Source organism: Aythya fuligula, chromosome W (genome assembly GCF_009819795.1).
Source record: "Aythya fuligula isolate bAytFul2 chromosome W, bAytFul2.pri, whole genome shotgun sequence".
NCBI classification, from domain to species: Eukaryota; Metazoa; Chordata; class Aves; order Anseriformes; family Anatidae; genus Aythya; species Aythya fuligula.
This window is the reverse complement of record NC_045594.1, coordinates 7,415,736-7,435,631: the sequence shown is the minus strand read 5'-3', so window position 1 is coordinate 7,435,631 and position 19,896 is coordinate 7,415,736. Positions and strand designations below refer to the sequence as shown.

Below are 19,896 nucleotides of genomic sequence, written 5' to 3'. Positions count from 1 at the left end.
TTGCTCACCACCCGCTGACCGATGCCCAGCCTAACCCCGAGCAGTCCGGCCCCCTCCCCCCGGCTAGCCACCCCTATATATTGTTTAGCATGACGTCAGATGGTATGGAATACCCCTTTGGCTAGTTTGGGTCACCTGTCCTGGGTCTGTCCCCTCCCAGCTCTTACTGCACCCCCCAGCCTGCCCGTTGGCAGGACAGAGCAAAGGCTGAGATGTCCTTGGCTTAGTATAAGCACTGCTCTGCAACAATTAAAGCATCGGGGTGTTATCAGCACTCTTCTCATTCTAAGCCAAAACACAGCATTCCACCAGCTACTAGGAAGAAAATTAATTCTGTGCTAACTGAAACCAGGACATCTATCCACCCCTTATTCCATACCATTTATGTCATGCTCAGGTTACACTCTTTTCCATACATTCTAATTAGTCACCTATAGTAATCATGGTAGTGATAATATACAGTATAATATACTATTTAACATGGTGCAATTCAGTTCATGGGCTATTCTCACCCAGTATTAAATCTCCTTGAGGTACACACCGGACCTCTCCGTTCTTTTGCATCACCCACCAAGTATATCCAGGTCCCTGAGCGAAAACAATTCCACGAATAGGTTTGCCTTTTCCTGAGGCAGGAGTAGCCCAGACTGTTTTACCCAGCATATTTTTTACATGCACTACAGGAACTTTATCCCCATCTACAGTACGTAACAGGTTTGATTGGGCAGGTCCAGCTCGGTTGGTAGATCCCCTAGTATTGACTAACCAGGTGGCCTTTGCCAAATGCGTATCCCAGTTTTTGAACGTCCCAGCGCCCATTGCTTTCAAGGTAGTCTTTAACAGGCCATTGTATCGTTCAACTTTCCCGGAGGCTGGTGCATGATAGGGGATGTGATACACCCATTCAATACCATGTTCTTTGGCCCAAGTGTCTATAAGGTTGTTTCGGAAGTGAGTCCCATTGTCTGATTCTATTCTTTCTGGGGTGCCATGTCGCCATAGGACTTGCTTTTCAAGGCCCAGGATGGTGTTCCGGGCGGTAGCATGAGGCACAGGATATGTTTCCAGCCATCCGGTGGTTGCTTCCACCATTGTAAGTACGTGGCGCTTGCCATTGCGAGTTTGAGGGAGTGTGATGTAATCAATCTGCCAGGCCTCTCCATATTTATATTTCAGCCATCGTCCTCCATACCAAAGAGGCTTTGACCGTTTGGCTTGCTTGATTGCAGCACATGTTTCACAGTCATGAATAACCTGTGCTATAGCGTCCATGGTCAAGTCCACCCCTCGATCACGAGCCCATCTGTATGTTGCATCTCTACCTTGATGGCCTGAGGTGTCATGGGCCCATCGGGCTATAAATAATTCACCTTTATGCTGCCAATCCAGGTCCACCTGAGCTACTTCAATCTTAGCAGCCTGATCCACCTGCTGGTTGTTTTGATGTTCTTCAGTAGCCCGATTCTTGGGCACATGAGCATCTACGTGGCGTACTTTCACAGCCAGGTTCTCTACCCGAGCAGCAATATCTTGCCACAATGCAGCAGCCCAGATAGGTTTGCCCCTACGCTGCCAGTTGTTTTGCTTCCATTGCTGTAACCATCCCCACAGGGCATTTGCTACCATCCATGAATCGGTGTAGAGATAGAGAACTGGCCATTTTTCTCGTTCAGCAATGTCTAAAGCCAGCTGAATGGCTTTCACTTCTGCAAACTGACTCGATTCACCTTCTCCCTCAGCAGCTTCTGCAACTCGTCGCGTAGGACTCCATACAGCAGCCTTCCATCTCCGATGCTTCCCCACAATACGACAGGACCCATCAGTGAACAGGGCATATTTCTTTTCATTCTCTGGCAACTGGTTGTACAGTGGGGCTTCTTCAGCACGACCCACCTCCTCCTCTGATGATATCCCAAAGTATTTGCCTTCTGGCCAGTCCATGATCACTTCCAATATTCCTGGGCGACTGGGGTTTCCTATTCGAGCCCGCTGAGTAATCAGTGCAACCCACTTGCTCCATGTAGCATCAGTTGCATGATGCGTAGAGGGGACCCTTCCCTTGAACATCCAGCCTAGTACCGGTAATCGGGGTGCTAGGAGGAGCTGCGCTTCAGTACCGACCACCTCCGAAGCAGATCGAACTCCTTCATATGCTGCCAATATCTCCTTTTCAGTTGGAGTATAGCGGGCCTCAGATCCTCTGTATCCCCGACTCCAAAACCCCAGAGGCCGACCTCGAGTTTCCCCAGGTTCTTTCTGCCAGAGGCTCCAGGTGGGGCCGTTCTCCCCGGCTGCAGTGTAGAGCACATTCTTTACATCTGGTCCTGTTCGAACTGGCCCAAGGGCTACTGCATGGACTATTTCCTGCTTGATTTGTTCAAAGGCTTGTCGTTGTTCAGGGCCCCATTCAAACTCATTCTTCTTACGAGTTACTTGGTAGAGTGGGTTTACAATCAGACTGTAATTTGGGATGTGCATTCTCCAAAACCCCACAACACCTAGGAAAGTCTGTGTTTCTTTTTTGTTAGTTGGTGGAGACATAGCTGTTATTTTGTTGATCACATCCATTGGGATTTGACGACGTCCATCTTGCCATTTTATTCCTAAAAACTGGATCTCCCGTGCAGGTCCTTTGACTTTATTTTGTTTTATGGCAAAACCGGCTTTCAGAAGGATTTGGACTATTTTCTTCCCTTTCTCGAAAACTTCCTCTGCTGTGTCACCCCACACAATAATGTCATCGATGTACTGCAGGTGTTCAGGAGCTTCCCCCTGCTCTAGTGCAGACTGGATCAGCCCATGGCAAATGGTAGGGCTGTGTTTCCACCCCTGGGGCAGCCTATTCCAGGTATATTGGACTCCCCTCCAAGTGAAGGCAAATTGTGGCCTGCACTCTGCTGCTAGAGGGATGGAGAAAAATGCATTAGCGATATCAATTGTGGCGTACCACTTTGCTGCCTTCGATTCAAGTTCATACTGAAGTTCCAGCATGTCCGGCACTGCAGCACTCAGTGGTGGCGTGACTTCGTTCAGGCCGCGATAGTCCACTGTTAGTCTCCACTCGCCATTAGACTTTCGCACTGGCCATATGGGACTATTGAAAGGTGAATGAGTCTTGCTGATCACTCCTTGGCTCTCCAATTGACGAATTAGCTTATGGATGGGAATCAGGGAGTCTCGGTTGGTGCGATATTGCCGCCGGTGCACAGTTGTGGTAGCAATTGGCACTTGCTGTTCTTCGACCCTCAGCAACCCCACAACAGAAGGGTCCTCTGAGAGACCAGGCAAGGTAGATAATTGTTTAATGCCCTCTGTCTCTAAGGCAGCAATACCAAAAGCCCACCGGAACCCTTTTGGGTCCTTGCAGTATCCTCTTCTAAGATAGTCTATGCCAAGGATACATGGAGCATCCGGACCAGTCACAATGCGGTGCTTTTCCCACTCATTCCCAGTCAGACTCACTTCAGCCTCCAATACAGTCAACTGCTGAGATCCCCCTGTCACTCCACAAATATAGATGGGCTCTGGTCCTTTATAGCTCGATGGCATTATAGTACATTGTGCACCGGTGTCTACTAAAGCCTTATACTTCTGTGCGCGTGATGTGCCAGGCCATCGAATCCACACAGTCCAATAAACTCGATTGTCCCTTTCCTCCCCCTGGCTGGAGGCAGGGCCCCCCTAATCCTGGTCAGAATCTTCCTCGTTTCTGTGTTTGAAGGACTGTCTGCTGGAAGTTGGAGCAGCAAACTTTTCGGAGAATCCCTTTTTCCTGATTGTTTTCTTTTGCAACTCACGTACCCGTGCCTCTAGGGTCGCGGTAGATTTTCCATCCCACTTTCTCATGTCCTCTCCATGGTCTCGTAAGTAAAACCACAGGGTGGCACGGGGTGAGTACCCACCATATCGTCTTCCTTGTGTGGGTGAACGCCTACCCCTGACAGCTGAGACACTGCTTTGTACAGGTGCGAAGGAGAATAATCTCTCTTCAAGTTGGTGAACCTTTTCAGAAAGTTTCTCCCAAGTGTTCTCCTTTGGTCGGTGGGCACTGGTTGGTTCAGGTGGGGAGGACAATAGATTCTCTTCAAGTTGGTGAACCTTTTCAGAAAGTTTCTCCACAGCTGAGACGCAGGCCTGTAAGGAAGAGGAGAGACTTTCTTCGTACTGCCGGAGTTGTTTAGCCGCTTCACCCACTGTGGGTTCCTCATCCTCTTTCCAGGCCATTATTGCCAATGAGCTGGCATATGATGATGGTGCACTCCGTACAAACTTCCGCCACATGGGTCGTGTACACTTGACTTCATCTGGATCTGTGGATGTTTGTTTGAGGTCTGGATCCTCATAAATCACTTCCCGTACGGCTAATTCCCTCAGGTACTGGATTCCCTTCTCCATAGTGGTCCACTTGCCTGGTAGACATAAAATATCTTCCTTGAAGGGATACCTTTCCCTCACAGCTGAGAGGAGACGCCTCCAGAGGCTGGTGGGTCGTGCTCCATCTGCAATTGCTTTGTCAATGCCGGCGTCTCGAGCAAGGGATCCCAGCCGCTTGGCTTCCCTGCCGTCTAATTCCACACAATTGGCTCCAGAGTCCCAGCACCGGAGCAGCCAGGTGACAAGCTGCTCACCTATACAGCGACCAAAATCTTTTCGCACATCTCGTAGCTCGCGCTCGTTTAGGCTTCGGGTAGTTACTGTTGCTCTTTCGGCATCCTCATCTTCCTCCTCCTGAATCCTTGACGGCCCAGCGTCGTCATCATCTTCGTCATCTCTATACTTAGTTTTGGCAGAAGCCTTACCTGGATTGGCAGAAGACTCTCTGCGTTCTAAACGACTTGAATTTCTATACCATATTTTCACCTTCTCTACAGGGGCAGCTTGCACTGCTACTGCTCGTTTCTCTGACTTTGTTACAGGGTCTGCCACAGGGGTTGGAATGCCCTCTGCAGGGTCAACTTGCACTGCTACAGCTCGTTTCTCTGACACGGCCACAGGAGCTGGAGCGGCTACAGGAGCTGGAGCAGTTGCAGGAACCGGAGCTGTAGCGGCTACAGGAGCTGGAGTTGGAGCTGGAGCAGTTGCAGGAGCTGGGACTGGAGCAGCAGTAGGAGCTGGAGCTGGAGCGGCTTCAGGAGCTGGAGCTGGAGCGACTTCAGGAGCTGGGACTGGAGCAGTTGCAGGAACTGGGACTGGAGTAGCGGCCGGAGCTGGAACTGGAGCGACTGCAGGAACTGGGACTGGAGCAGCTGCAGGAGCTGGAGCTGGAGCGGCTTCAGGAGCTGGAGCTGGAGCAGCTTCAGGAGCTGGGACTGGAGCAGTTGCAGGAACTGGGACTGGAGTAGCGGCCGGAGCTGGAACTGGAGCGACTGCAGGAACTGGGACTGGGGCGGCTTCAGGAGCTGGGACTGGAGCGGCTGCAGGAGCTGGGACTGGAGCGGCTGCAGGAGCTGGGACTGGAGCGGCTGCAGGAGCTGGGACTGGAGTGGCTGCAGGAGCTGGGACTGGAGCATCTGCAGAAGCTGGGACTGGAGCGGCTGCAGAGTCCACCGTAGGGGTCACAGTGGCCGTTGGATCTGTCACGGGACTTGGAGTGGCCGCAGGGTCTGTCACTAAGTTGATAGCAGTATCCATGGCAGCTCGATAGGCGTAAGCCAGGCCCCAGCATGTTACAATGATTTGTGTTACTTTGGAACTTCCCGAATCGCGACACCTTTTATTCAAGCATTCTGCCAGTTTTTGAGGATTTTGCACTTGTTCAGGGGTGAATTTCCAAAACACTGGGGGTGCCAACTGGTCTAGATGCCTGCCCATATCCTCCCATACTCCCTGCCACCCACAACTATACTGCCTCCGGGCAGATCTCCGGATGAGCTTCCTAAGTAGTTGTTTAACTTTAAGCAGAACCTGAAGTGCATTCAGGAGGCAGAACAACAGGACTATGCTGGTCTGAGTATCCCAAGGATATTCAATATCTTGGAGAGCTACTGTAATAAACTCGGAGGATAAGAGGGTGGTGAAGGAGGAAGGGAGAGTGATCAAGGAGGGTACAGGGGTGGTGAAGGAGAAAGGGAGAGTGATCAAGTAAGAAAAATTATCTTCCCCTTTCCCCTCCACAGATTGACTCCCTAATGAAAAAAGGCAACAGATACAATTGCTAATAGTTTCCAAAATACAGTTTCCAAAGTATAGAATCGAAGATGTTACTGAGTACAAATACCAGGTTAGAGTCATGGCCAGATATTTCATCATCTCATAAGCCACTGATACAACACACAGTACCATAATGGTCTGAAACCAGGGCCCGGAGAGGATAAACAACATGACAGAGAGCACATACGGAAAATAACGTGCTATAATACTCAATTTGGAAAACAGGCGCAGCACAGTTGAGATTAAAGCAATCAGCATTATGACAAGTGACTATTAAGCAGGTCTAATACTTATACCAATTTTAGTTTAACACACTCTGGTCAGATCTGCCGTTATCTCAACCTTTCGTGCCCCACGTTGGGCGCCAAAAAGACTGTCGTGGTTTAACCCGGCTGGCAGCTAAACACCACGCAGCCGTTCGCTCACCCTCCCCCCTCCCTCTCTGGGACGGGGGAGAGAAATGGAAAGTGAAGCCCGTGAGTTGAGATAAAGACAGTTTAATAAGACAGGAAAATAATAATAATAATAATAATAATGATGATACAATGGTGATAATACGAAAGTAATAATAGTATGTACAAACAAGTGATGCACAATGCAATTGCTCACCACCCGCTGACCGATGCCCAGCCTAACCCCGAGCAGTCCGGCCCCCTCCCCCCGGCTAGCCACCCCTATATATTGTTTAGCATGACGTCAGATGGTATGGAATACCCCTTTGGCTAGTTTGGGTCACCTGTCCTGGGTCTGTCCCCTCCCAGCTCTTACTGCACCCCCCAGCCTGCCCGTTGGCAGGACAGAGCAAAGGCTGAGATGTCCTTGGCTTAGTATAAGCACTGCTCTGCAACAATTAAAGCATCGGGGTGTTATCAGCACTCTTCTCATTCTAAGCCAAAACACAGCATTCCACCAGCTACTAGGAAGAAAATTAATTCTGTGCTAACTGAAACCAGGACAGACTGTTAGTCAGAGGTTGGACTCGATGATCTTGAGGTCTCTTCCAACCTAGAAATTCTGTGATTCTGTGAAGAAATCTCTACCTAAGAGTGCCCATGAGGAGTTGGGTATATATAAAAATATGTCCATGCCCCATTGTTTCCCTAACTTGTCCTTCAAAGGTTCACAAAAATAAGCCTTTTCAGGTTGATCGGTTGCACCTTTTACCCTAACATAATCATTCCGTAAAGGCATTAATGCTTGATTTAGAACCGAATATGTCGCCCCCATATTAACAAGAAATTTCACTTCCGTTCCTCCCCTAACTTCATTATAACCAGTGGAGGATCCGCTAGGGTAGATTCCCCAGGTCCCCGTTATTCCTGTTGAAATCAGGGGCCAATGATTACCCTAGAAAAAGGCTAGTCAGTTTGTCCTCCGAAGCCAGGTCCAAATCGTTGTTTGTTTGTTTGTTTTTTTGTTTGTTTCTTCCATTACGTTTCAGAGTTGGTCCAAAAATTCCATAGGGGTTTCTTTTGGACCTTGTTGGAAGCATATTCTCAATTCCCAATTCATCCAGATTTTAGTATGTACTTAACCGTTCATAATTTTCGGGATGATTAGGGTCTCAGTGGGGGTCGGTCAGGGGAATGCAATTGTCCACAGTTCCCTGAGGGGTCCCATTGGGAATCTGAGCTCACACATGAACTCAGGTTGTTTTAAGAGTTAGCTGCTTTTCTGTTTCCATGACAACTCTCTTGGACCCATCACAGTCCCTCTGCCCCAGAGGGCTAACACCAGTGATTTTGAGATCTCAGCCTCTGTTGGAGGCAGAACTATTAACATTCCTACATCCTCTTTCCCTGCTCATTCAACTTCCAACACCTTTAACACTTTCAACAACCCTTTTAACACTTCCTTTATCTTTCTCCATCCTGTACTTTTCTAATGCCAACATCAAAGGCTCAGTCAGGGCCCAAATTATTTCTGTACCTTTTCCCTCCAAGATGCTGAAACAACATCAGTATACAACTGTCGTGGTTTAACCCAGCCGGCAGCTAAACACCACACAGCCGTTCGCTCACCCTCCCCCCTCCCTCTCTGGGATGGGGGAGAGAAATGGGAAAGCCCGTGAGTTGAGATAAAGACAGTTTATTAAGACAGGAAAATAATAACAACAACAACAACAATAATAACAATAATAATACAATTATGATAATACTACTAATAATAATAATGTGTACAAACAAGTGATGCACAATGCAATTGCTCACCACCCGCTGACCGATGCCCAGCCTAACCGCGAGCAGTCCGGCCCCCCTCCCCCGGCTAGCCACCCCTATATATTGTTTAGCATGACGTCAGATGGTATGGAATACCCCTTTGGCTAGTTTGGGTCACCTGTCCTGGGTCTGTCCCCTCCCTGCTCTTACTGCACCCCCAGCCTGCCCGTTGGCAGGACAGAGCAAGAAGCTGAGATGTCCTTGGCTTAGTATAAGCACTGCTCTGCAACAATTAAAACATCGGGGTGTGTCATGGTTCCGACAATATCCTTCTTCCACCCCTCGCCTCTGTTAAAAGCATATTTAAGATTACTCACAACATACTCTTACTTTACAATTATCACAACAACCTTCACAAACTTCACTTACATCAAAAAGAAAAAGAATTCACCACACCAAAATAAACATAACATCATCACAGCACTGACAAGGTGGACATTTTACACACACATCACCCCTCGTCCCTTCACCACACTAACATCTCACAGTTACTGCTTTCTTAAATTCTTCACAACTTGTACATTCCTAACAATCATCCTGCACATATTTTGCCCGTTGTTGAGGGATTTCTTGAAACAGCAAAAATCCCATGGCTTGCTGTAGCTGAGCAAACCAAGCTACCAGGGCAACTATGAGAAGTTCCCATGACAGTGTTCCCACATCGCCCAATTGAGGAATTCAGGAAAATATTGTTACCAGTAGCTGGCCTCAAGGACAAGGTCTATGTGACTGCTAATCACAAGGGGGTTGTTTTCTTGCAGGTGGGGTTGTTTTCTTGTAGCTGTTTGTCTGAGTGCTTTTGACCAATAATCTTGTGTGAAACACTGTCCACCCCTGTTAAGTTCTCTATAAAAGTTAGGCTATTCGGGCAATAAAATGGAGCATGATCTGACTCTACTGTGTGTCTGTCGTGCTTTCGACCGTGCTTCCTGCAACATATGGCGCCCGAACAGGCTGAGACCTGAACAGGACCCGAACGGAACATCGCAGCTTCGCCGGGACAAACATCGCAGCGCAGCGGGACACCAGCGGCGCCGGCACATCCGAACGCAGGTAGACCAGGAGACCAGCGGCGCCGGGACCAGCGGCGCCGCGACCTCGCCGCGCCGTCGGGACTTCGGAGCGCCCATCCGACCGGCGCTTGAGCGGACCGGACACCGGCCCAGAAACACGGTACACAGGACTCACGGTGAGGCGTGGTATTCCCGCTGAGACACGCGGAAAACCGCGGGGAACGGGGTTTTGCGGCGGGACGTGGAATTGCGGAGGGCCGCGGGAAACGGAGTTGCGGCGGGACGTGGAATTTGCGGAGGGCCGCGGGAATTAGAGTTGCGGCGGGACGTGGAATTTGCGGAGGGCCGCGGGAAACGGAGTTGCGGCGGGACGCGGAATTTGCGGAGGGCCGCGGGAATTAGAGTTGCGGCGGGACGTGGAATTTGCGGAGGGCCGCGGGAATTAGAGTTGCGGCGGGACGTGGAATTTGCGGAGGGCCGCGGGAAACGGAGTTGCGGCGGGACGTGGAATCGCGGAGAGACGCGGAAAAAGGAATCGCGGAGAGACGCGGAATCGCGGTGAGACACGGAATCGCGGAGAGACGCGGAAAAGGGAATTGCGGTGAGACGCGGAATCGCGGAGAGACGCGGAAGCGCGGTGCGATACGGGCCATCCGAGATCGAGTTGCTACGGGAGACCAGAGGCGTCAGTGGACAATGGCGGCCGACCCTCACCGTGTGGCGAGTCGGCACAGAGCAGAGGGGCGGAGATCAGGACTCTGCAGCCTGTCTGACGTAACCATGGAGGCAGCGGCAGCAGCGGCTGTGCTGCTTCTCTCTGGCATTCTTTTTATAAGAAGTTATCTTGCAATGCAAAAAAAGACTATTCGTCCCCAGATCGGTGTTATAACTATGTTTCTGGATAACATTCCGTGGGGTTGCCACATTCTACAGACTATTAATGACGATTTAGCTCTATTGCAGGGCAGGAGAGCAGAGACGCAGATTACACCGCCAAATGACCACCGTCAGGCTCGTTCACAAACAGCTTCTAGGGTTGCAGCTGGCACGGCCTGCAGCCGTATAGCAGACGTTACACTCTCTTTCCTAACTAGTAATCATGTGTCTCATCCATTTGTGGTGAATGGTCAGTGGCAAAAAGAAAAGGGGGAGAGTAAGGGGCGACAAAGACGGAAACGGTGCCAGGAGGATGCCACTGACACTAACAGCATGGGTAATAGGAGTAGTATAAGTGACACAGGTGACGGTGCGGGGCGGCGGCAGGCGCTGCCGCGCTGCGGGGCACTCTGCCTGCTGCTCGCCCTCGCCGGCCTGTGCACTGCTGCCGACGGTGCTAGAGCAAAATGTGAAGACTGCTCAGATGGCAGTGATGAGAGTGCTTGTGTGAAGAAGACGTGTGCTGAATCTGACTTTGTGTGCAACAGTGGTCAGTGTGTGCCAAATAGATGGCAGTGTGATGGGGATCCGGACTGTGAAAATGGGTCTGATGAGAGTGCTGAGCTGTGTCATACGAGAACATGCCGGGTAAATGAAATCAGGTGTGGTCCTCAGTCAACCCAGTGTATCCCAGTGTCCTGGAAATGTGATGGTGAAAAGGACTGCGACAGTGGAGAAGATGAAGAGAGTTGTGGCATTGTGACTTGTAGTGCAGCAGAATTCACATGCAGTAGTGGGCAATGTATTTCCAAAAGCTTTGTCTGCAATGTTCAAGATGACTGCAGTGATGGTAGCGATGAGTTGGAGTGTGCACCTCCTACCTGTGGTGTTCATGAGTTTCAGTGCAAGAGTTCTACCTGCATCCCTATCAGCTGGGTGTGTGATGATGATGCTGACTGCTCCAACCACTCGGATGAATCTTTGGAGCAGTGTGGCCGCCAGCCTGCACCTCCAGTGAAGTGTGCTACGAGTGAGGTGCAGTGCGGCTCAGGTGAATGTATCCACAAGAAGTGGCGATGTGATGGAGATCCTGATTGCAAGGATGGAAGTGATGAAATTAACTGCCCTTCTCGGACCTGCAGGCCAGACCATTTCAGATGTGAAGATGGGAACTGTGTCCATGGGAGTAGGCAGTGCAGTGGTGTGAGAGACTGTCTGTATGGCACTGATGAAGCAAACTGTAACAATGTTATTCAGTGTTCTGGACCTGGCAAATTCAAGTGCAGAAGTGGAGAATGCATAGATATCAATAAAGTGTGTAACCAGCAGAGAGACTGCAAGGACTGGGGTGATGAGCCCCTGAAGGAATGCATCATAAATGAATGTGACTGTCCAGCTGGGTTTGAGTTTATAGACAAGAGAAACTGTGGAGACATTGATGAATGTCAAAACCTTGGTATCTGTAGTCAAATGTGTATCAACCTGAAAGGTGGCTACAAAAGTGAACGTAGCCGTGGATATCAGATGATTCCTGCTACAGGAACCTGGAAAAGGTCATACTGGTACAAAGACACAAATAACACCTGTGATTGCAATGACGCTGCTAAGCAGGGTTTAGGGGTTTGTAGCATGGAGACAAGGGGTAACAACTACAGTGTTTGGAACAATTGTACAGCTTTGGCCTTACCTCCTGATGTGCTTCTGATTTGTGGGGATGGGGCCTGGCAAGGTATCCCTGCAAATGCTATCAGATGTCCATGTTACATAGATAAACTCATTGTATTTGCTCCTAGCTTGTTACAGTTGCGTGAGATCACCAGACATAAATGGACATTGCTTGCATTGGATTGCAATGATAATGTTGAATTGTGTGGGGTTGCAGCTAGAGCGGCATTAGCAATTTCAGTGCCTGGAGTGGCATCTGCGGCCGCATGTAACAACTTAGAAAAATTGGTATGCTGGGCCGAGAGGCAAGCCTATGCCACGACAGAGATACTTGAGGAGATGTTACCAGATCAAAATAGTCTGCAACATCTGCTTTTACAGGATCAAGCTGCTATTGACATCTTGCTTTTGGCTCAAAGGAATGGGTGTGAGGACTTTAAGGGAATGTACTGTTTAAACCTTTTTGATCATAATGTGTCAATTCACAAATCCATTACTTTCCTGAAAGAGCACATGAGAAAGATTCAATATGGTATCAATCCTTTCAATCAATGGTTCACTGACTTGTTTGAAACAAAGTGTAGATGGTTGCTGGGTTTAATCACAAGGGGATTAAGGATTTGGTTTATGGTGGTGGTAATCATCGTTGTGTGTTGTAAGTATAGCTAAAGAGTTACTTGTAAAACTGCTGTGTCAGGCTTGGTTTGCTCAAAAGAAGAAGGGGGAATTGTTGAGGGATTTCTTGAAACAGCAAAAATCCCATGGCTTGCTGTAGCTGAGCAAACCAAGCTACCAGGGCAACTATGAGAAGTTCCCATGACAGTGTTCCCACATCGCCCAATTGAGGAATTCAGGAAAATATTGTTACCAGTAGCTGGCCTCAAGGACAAGGTCTATGTGACTGCTAATCACAAGGGGGTTGTTTTCTTGCAGGTGGGGTTGTTTTCTTGTAGCTGTTTGTCTGAGTGCTTTTGACCAATAATCTTGTGTGAAACACTGTCCACCCCTGTTAAGTTCTCTATAAAAGTTAGGCTATTCGGGCAATAAAATGGAGCATGATCTGACTCTACTGTGTGTCTGTCGTGCTTTCGACCGTGCTTCCTGCAACAGCCCGTTACTTCTATCAACTATCATCCTTATCTCGTGGGTTCGAGCCCCACGTTGGGCACCAAAAAAGACTGTCGTGGTTCCGCTCAAGTGGGCAGCCGAGCTCCACCACAGCCGCTCTCTCACTCCCCCTCCTCAAAGAGGAATGGGGAGAAAATATGTGAAAAGGGCTCAAGGGTTGAGATAAGGACGAGAAAATCACGCAATAATTATTGTAATGGGCAAAACAGACTCGGCATAAGGAGATAGTAAGATTTATTGCCTACAACTAACAAGCGAGACAAGTGAGAAAACAAAGAAAAAAAAAAGCAAACCAAAAGCACCTTCCCCCCCATCCACCCTCTTCCATCTCCTCCCCCCGAGCAGCTCAGGGGAACGGGGAATGGGGGTTATGGTCAGTCTACAGCGCTTCTTCTCTGCCTCTCCTTCTCGGTCACTCTCGTCCCCTGTGCTGTGGGGTCCCACCCACGGGATGCAGTCCTTCCTGAACTGATCCGGCGTGGGCTTCCCACAGGCAGCAGCTCTTCCAGAACTGCTCCAGTACCTGGGTCCGTACCACGGGGTCCATCCCTCAGGAGAAAACTGCTCCAACCTGGCTCCCCTACGGGCAGCAGCTCCTGCCAGGTCACCTGCTCCTGCGTGGGCTCCTCTCCACGGGCTACAGGTCCGGCCCGGAATCTGCTCCAGCAGGGGTCTTCCACAGGCGGCAGCCTCTGTCGGTGCAGGGCCACCTGCTCCACTGTGGTCTCCTCCACGGGCTGCAGCGTGGAACCCTTCTCCACCGTGGTACTCCATGGGCTGCAGGGGGACATCCTGCTTCACCATGGTCCTAACCACAGGCCACAGGGGACTTCTGCTCCGGCGCCTGGAGCACCTCTCCCCCTCCTTCTACACTGACCTTGGCACCTGCAGGCTGTTTCTCACTCCCGGCTGCTGTCTGGCACAGCGTTTTTTCCCTGTCTTAAATATGCTCTCACAGAGGAGCAAAACAACATCGCTTATTGGCTCAGATCTGGAAAACAATGGGGCCCTTCCCAAACATGGGGCAGCTTCTTGATCCTTCTCACAGAAACCACCCCATGGCTCCCTGCTACCAAAACCTTGCCACGTAAACCCACTACAGGGTGTTATCAGCACTCTTCTCATCCTAAGCCAAAACATAGCATTCTACCAGCTACTAGGAAGAAAATTAACTCTGTTCTAACTGAAACCAGGACAACAACATTTCATCCTGTTCTCCTTCTCAAAAACAACATTGACTGTAATATGGTATTATAATTAATAGTTCCATTTAGGGGTCACTTTTCTTCACATTCAAGCTCATAAAGTGGCCACCATTGATTACAATATTTTATCAATGTTTTCCTGTTCACGCTTCCACTGGCAGATCCTCCAATATCCTTCCAATGACTCAAAAAACATTCTAAAGGGCTTTTCTTTAAAATTCCACCACTTTGCCTTCCTCCCATTTTCCCAGTTCACACTTTCAGAATACACTTATAACTTACAAAATGCAGCACGCAGGTATCTTTCTATAGCAATGCCATGAACCTACTATTATTACCAAGAATATAGCCAAAATCACAATAACAATAACCAGAGTCAAATTCCACATGCAGTAAGTCAGAAAACCGAAATAAGTAACACTGTAACAAATGAACCTTATAAGCAAACTTGCCAGGTTCCAAACGGCAATTGAATGCCAACAAAATCAAACAAAATCAACCGTATACTTAAGGTGATAGCCACAAAAGTATACACCACCCTGCAGAACTTTTATCTTCTTACTTATGGGCAGTTTCAAATGACTGGTCTACCAAACAAACAAACCAAAACCAAAATAAACAATACTGTCACTTACAGCGATGGGGTCCTTATCTACCTCCGCAGTGATCCGTTGAGTCAAGGAGTCCCTCCGAAAAATCCTGGGGGTACCCTAGGGGGTCCCATTCCCAGCGGGTCCTGCAGTCCGACAGAGAGGGTGTCCCATCTGGGTCGCCAGATTGATTCAAAGAACAAAGCCTAAATTTCTTAGTGACAAAGTATCCTTTATTGTCAGTGCTGGATGCACGGGGGATCCTTCCACCTAACATGCATGTTCGAAGTGACAAACTATCTCATATTTATACAGCAAAACAATTAATATTCTATTAACGCCTATACATATTCATTACATAAACCTGCCTACTCTCGCTTCGTATGCTAATTAGCTTATCAGTCCTTGCGCTTGGGCAAAGCATCCCAAGAATTGTGGGCAGGGGTCTTCGAGACATGGGCGGAGGTCTTTGGGAGGAAGACCGTAGGTCTTCCTCATGATGTACATTTCACCTTTTGCTAAAGAATGCCAAGTTGGCTGAATCAGTTGTTTTCCGCAGGAAAAGCCGCAGGAATGCCAAGTTGGCTCAAGTTAGCTCAAGTTTCAGCATAACTGAAGGTCAACAGATAATGGGATGTTTCAATTAACAGTGTTCTATATGGAGTGGTAATTCGTGTCAGAAAAATGGTTGATATTAATAAAGAAGGGGGAGATTTGGGAATGTGGCAATGGGGGTCAGAAAGCCTTGTGGTTGATGATAACATCAGACTCTTAACAATAAGGAGGGGATGGGAGGCGCAAGGAAAAACCGAGAATTAGAGATCCCAGCGCCACTGCCTCCCTATATTCCACCACCCCCACCTGCAGCCTCTCCGACTCCAGGGCTTCCCCACTCAGGGACCAGTGACTAGGAATATGTGGCCATCCCCATTAACTCCGGGGATGTCCGAAATTTTAAGAAAGAGACAGGAGGAGGGTAAGCGAGCTTTAATGGCAACTGGCATAATGTTTGCAGCTGCTTGAGGAATAATTCTAACTGGAATAATAACTGTACATTGTATATTGTATATATAAAAGCCCGGGCATTTTTGTTAAAGTATTCTTTTATACATATGTTAATATGTAAATATGTAAATATAAGAACTGCCATTGAGGTGTATGTCTAAGGGAACAAAATTTGCCCAGGCATATTATTGGCTCATCAGGTTTAAATGTCCTCAGTGTAATTGTCAACAGGCAGTTAATTTACAGTGGTCTGATTTTACTTGTGTATCTGTATATTGTGGATTTTGGAGGGATTGGGATTGACTAGTAAAGAGCTTCTAGGAAAACGGTGGAATATTAACCACTGTAGATTACAATAGGAAAAGTTCAAAGCAAAGAAATCCCGAGGAAAAGCCCCCTAGGATGTATACTAACACATTGGAGGGATATAGTGGGGTGAGAGGGTACAGAAAGTAAAGAACTCTTATCAAATATTGTAATCAATGGTGGCCACTTTATAAACTAGAGGATGGAGCGGAGTGGCCCCTAAATGGAACTATTAATTATAACACCATATTACAGTCAATGTTGTTTTTGTGGAAAGGAGGAAAATGGGATGAAATATGGTATATTGATTGATATGTTGTTTCAGTATCTTGGAGGGAAAAGGTATGGAATTAAGTTGGACTCTGACTGAGCCTTTGGTGCTGGTATTAGAAAAGTACGGGCTGGAGAAAGATAAAAGAAGTGTTAAAAGGGTTGCTGAAGGGTTTAAAGGTGTGGCATGTAGTATTTAACAGAGCTGTTTGAAATTGAATGAGCAGGGAAAGAGGATTATCTAAGTAACTGTCTAGAAGTTTTGGTATATTTGCATATTTGCTGTGGTGTTTGTTCAGTTTCCCAAGCATGGGGGAAGGGGACAGGAGGGGGGAACAGCCTGCTCCACCAGGGGCCTCTCCAGCGGCCGCAGGGGGGCTTCGGCTCCAGCGCCTGGAGCGCCTCCTCCCCCTCCTTCTGCGCTGACTTTGGTGTCTGCGGGGGGGGGGGGGTTCTCGCTCTCCCAACTGCTGTTGAGCAGCAGGTTTTTGTTTGTTTCTTTGTTTGTTTTCGTGGATGTGCTCTCACAGAGGCACGGACTGTGTTGCTCATGGCTTGGCTCTGGGCAGCAGTGGATCCCTTTGGGGCCAGATGAAATTGTCCCTTCTCTACCACGGGGAGGTTTCTGGGTTTTTCTCACGGGGGCTGCCACTGCAGTTTCCCACCCCCACACCCCTCACACCCCCCGAACCTTGCCATCAAACCCAATACACTGGGGAACAGCTAGGTCATTACTGACTTGTAAAGTATCAGGGATTAAATTAACTAATGAAACCCTAAAAAGTGATGGGGGCAGAAGGGACTGGGATAACAGTGCCACTTTTGGGGAATACCAAGCTGAGACTAGGAGATAAAACGATCACTGGGCAATTATTGTATGTACCCAAGGCAGGGACTAACTTGTTGGGAAGGGATTTGATGATTAAATTGGGCATTCAAATAGCAAATTGTTAGACTGGAATAACAGCGTTATTAATGGAGTGCTCTCTGGCCCTGAGAGCAAAGATAATATTCACCTCTGACTGGAAAGACCCTGAAATGGGGGCGGAAGCAGCAATATAGGTGGACAGTTTTACCTCAGGGCTTAAAGGGCCACCTATCTATTTGGGTAAGTTCTAAAAAGATTTTGGAGCAATTACAACCTCCCAAGGAGGTATTAATGTTAACAAATATGTGGATCATTTTTCTATTGTCAGGACAGGAGAAAAGAGTTGTGAAGAAAGCTACTAACAAGCTATTCAACTTTCTGGAAAAGCAGGGCCTAGGAGTACTGAAAAATAAATTACAATATGGAGAAAGAGAAGTCAGGTATTTAAGGCATCTAATGTCTGAAGGAAAACAAAGAATAAATGCAGAGAGGATTCAGGGAATTGTTGAAAATTAAGAAAGAACTAAAGAGTTTTAAAAGAAAGATTTTTTTTTAAAGAATCAGGAGCCATGAAGTCTGAAGGAAAATGGATACTCCCTGATTGGAGAGAAATGCTGAATAAAGTGATAATGAGGCAAATATTAACTGTTTTACATCAGAAGAGTCATTGGGAGGTGCAAGCAATGTGTGATGTTGTTCTAAGAAAGTATGTCTGTGTAGGAATATACATTTTAGGGAAGCACATATGCAGAGGATGTACCATATGTCAAAAGGCAAATAAAAAGGTCTTCTGTAACCTATCTAGAGGGGGACGGGAGCCAGGGCTTTGACCTTTCCAAAGTATGCAGGTAGACTTTACTGAGTTACTTGTTTGTCCTAATTGACCACGTGACTAGATGGGTGTAAAGCTTTACTGCAAGGATTAAAGCAGACCTTAGAGATTGAGTGGGATTTTCACAGCCCCTGGCGCCCCTCCTCTTCTGGAAAGGTAGAGCGAATGAATGGTGAAATTAAGAAACAACTAACAAAACTTATGCTGGAAACTAAGGCTTCTTGGGTAAAATGCTTACCCCTTGCACTGTTAAACATATGGACGCAGCCCAGAACTGATGTAGGAATTTCTCCTTTTGAAATGCTATACGGTATGCCCTATGACTTGGAATTGCCACTTGATCACCCTCAATTCTAATTAAGACTTGGAAAGAGACTTTTTTAACACCACGATGGGGAAGGCCCCATGTTGTTTTGCTTACCACAGAAACAGCTATTTGAACTGCAGAGAAAGCATGGATGCATGCCAGCCATGTGAAAGGACCAATCTGGGAAGGCAAATGGGAGGCAGCTCCAGGCCCTGACGACTTGAAGTTGACACTAAGTGATAAGTATTGTGTATTATCTGTGTATCATGGGAAGGGGAGGAGGCCCTGATTCGAAGGCTCCCTAGTAGGTTCCCCTGAAGAACACTGCTGCTGCCAAGAAGAACCGATACCTTGTAGTTCACTGCAACCGAACTGACAAGCGAGGCAGAGAAGTGAAAATGGTGGGGGATTGAGGGGCCGACAATTTAAAAACACCCTGGAGATATGGGCTCCGACCACCTCCTACGATACATGGGAGTCAGTATCATCGTTTTGGTCAGCTATGGGTCTGCGCATCCCCACCAGCCTTTTAAATGGAGCTTGATCAGATGGAAGGATCAATTTATCATCCAGCAAACAACGACAGCGGGTGCTCCCAGTTTCTGCATCACATTATGTGACCTGGTGTCAGTGCAGCCATGCTTTAACCGATCAGGATTTTATTTCTGCCCAAGTTCTAACCCAGGAAAGGGGTACCGTAAATGCCCGAATTTGTATTATTGTGCATACCGGGGGTGTGAAACCATTGCTACAGACTGGACACTCAGGGCTGGTCGGGATAAATTCTTACAAGTGGGATATGGGCTGCAAGGTTGTAACCAACAAGTGGATCCCCGTTACAGGTGGCGAGGGCATGGTATAGGGTATACAGGAACCTTCCACGGAAATAAAGAAATTTGCAAGGTTCTATATATAAATATAACAAACTCGGACGATACTAGCTGGGTACTAGGAAAAATGTCAGATTTTACGAACACAGAACAGATAGGGGAGGACTCATACTAATAAAAAAGGAGGATGCTGATAGGCCCCAGGCAGTAGGACCAAATGAGGTATTGTCAGAAAATGTCCAGGGAATCCAGCCTGCGGAAAATACTACAGTGCCAACCCTCGGCAGCCCTACAAGCTCAGGTAAAGCCGAGAATGATAACATAGCTGAGAATAACATATGGGGGGGGGTCATGAATGCCAGCTACCAATTATTAAACAAAACAAACCCAAATGTAACAAAACACTGTTGATTATGCTTTAGTATAAGGCCTTCATATTATGATGCTATTGGGGATCCTGGGGAGCCCACCCGCACAAACGAGAACAACCCTCTGCATTGCAGTTGGGGAAAAGACATAAGGGTAACACTAACACAAGTCACTGGAGGTGGTAGGTGTGTACAGTTCCTAGTGGGAAGTGTCACCTATGTAATGTCACAGAGAATAGAAAACAATCAGCTGAGTGGTTAATC

General features: G+C 47.9%; 1 protein-coding gene across 1 annotated transcript in view; it reads left to right on the top strand.

The window, feature by feature from the left end:
* LOC116501284 (very low-density lipoprotein receptor-like) overlaps nt 1-19,896 on the top strand; it is a 57,362-nt gene that overhangs the window by 36,397 nt on the left and 1,069 nt on the right. Inside the window, exons 4-6 of the mRNA XM_032206802.1 lie at nt 9,323-9,542; nt 10,601-11,878; nt 15,371-15,464. Coding sequence (XP_032062693.1) covers nt 9,323-9,542; nt 10,601-11,878; nt 15,371-15,464 — 1,592 coding nt within the window. The remainder of the gene's footprint in view (nt 1-9,322; nt 9,543-10,600; nt 11,879-15,370; nt 15,465-19,896) is intronic.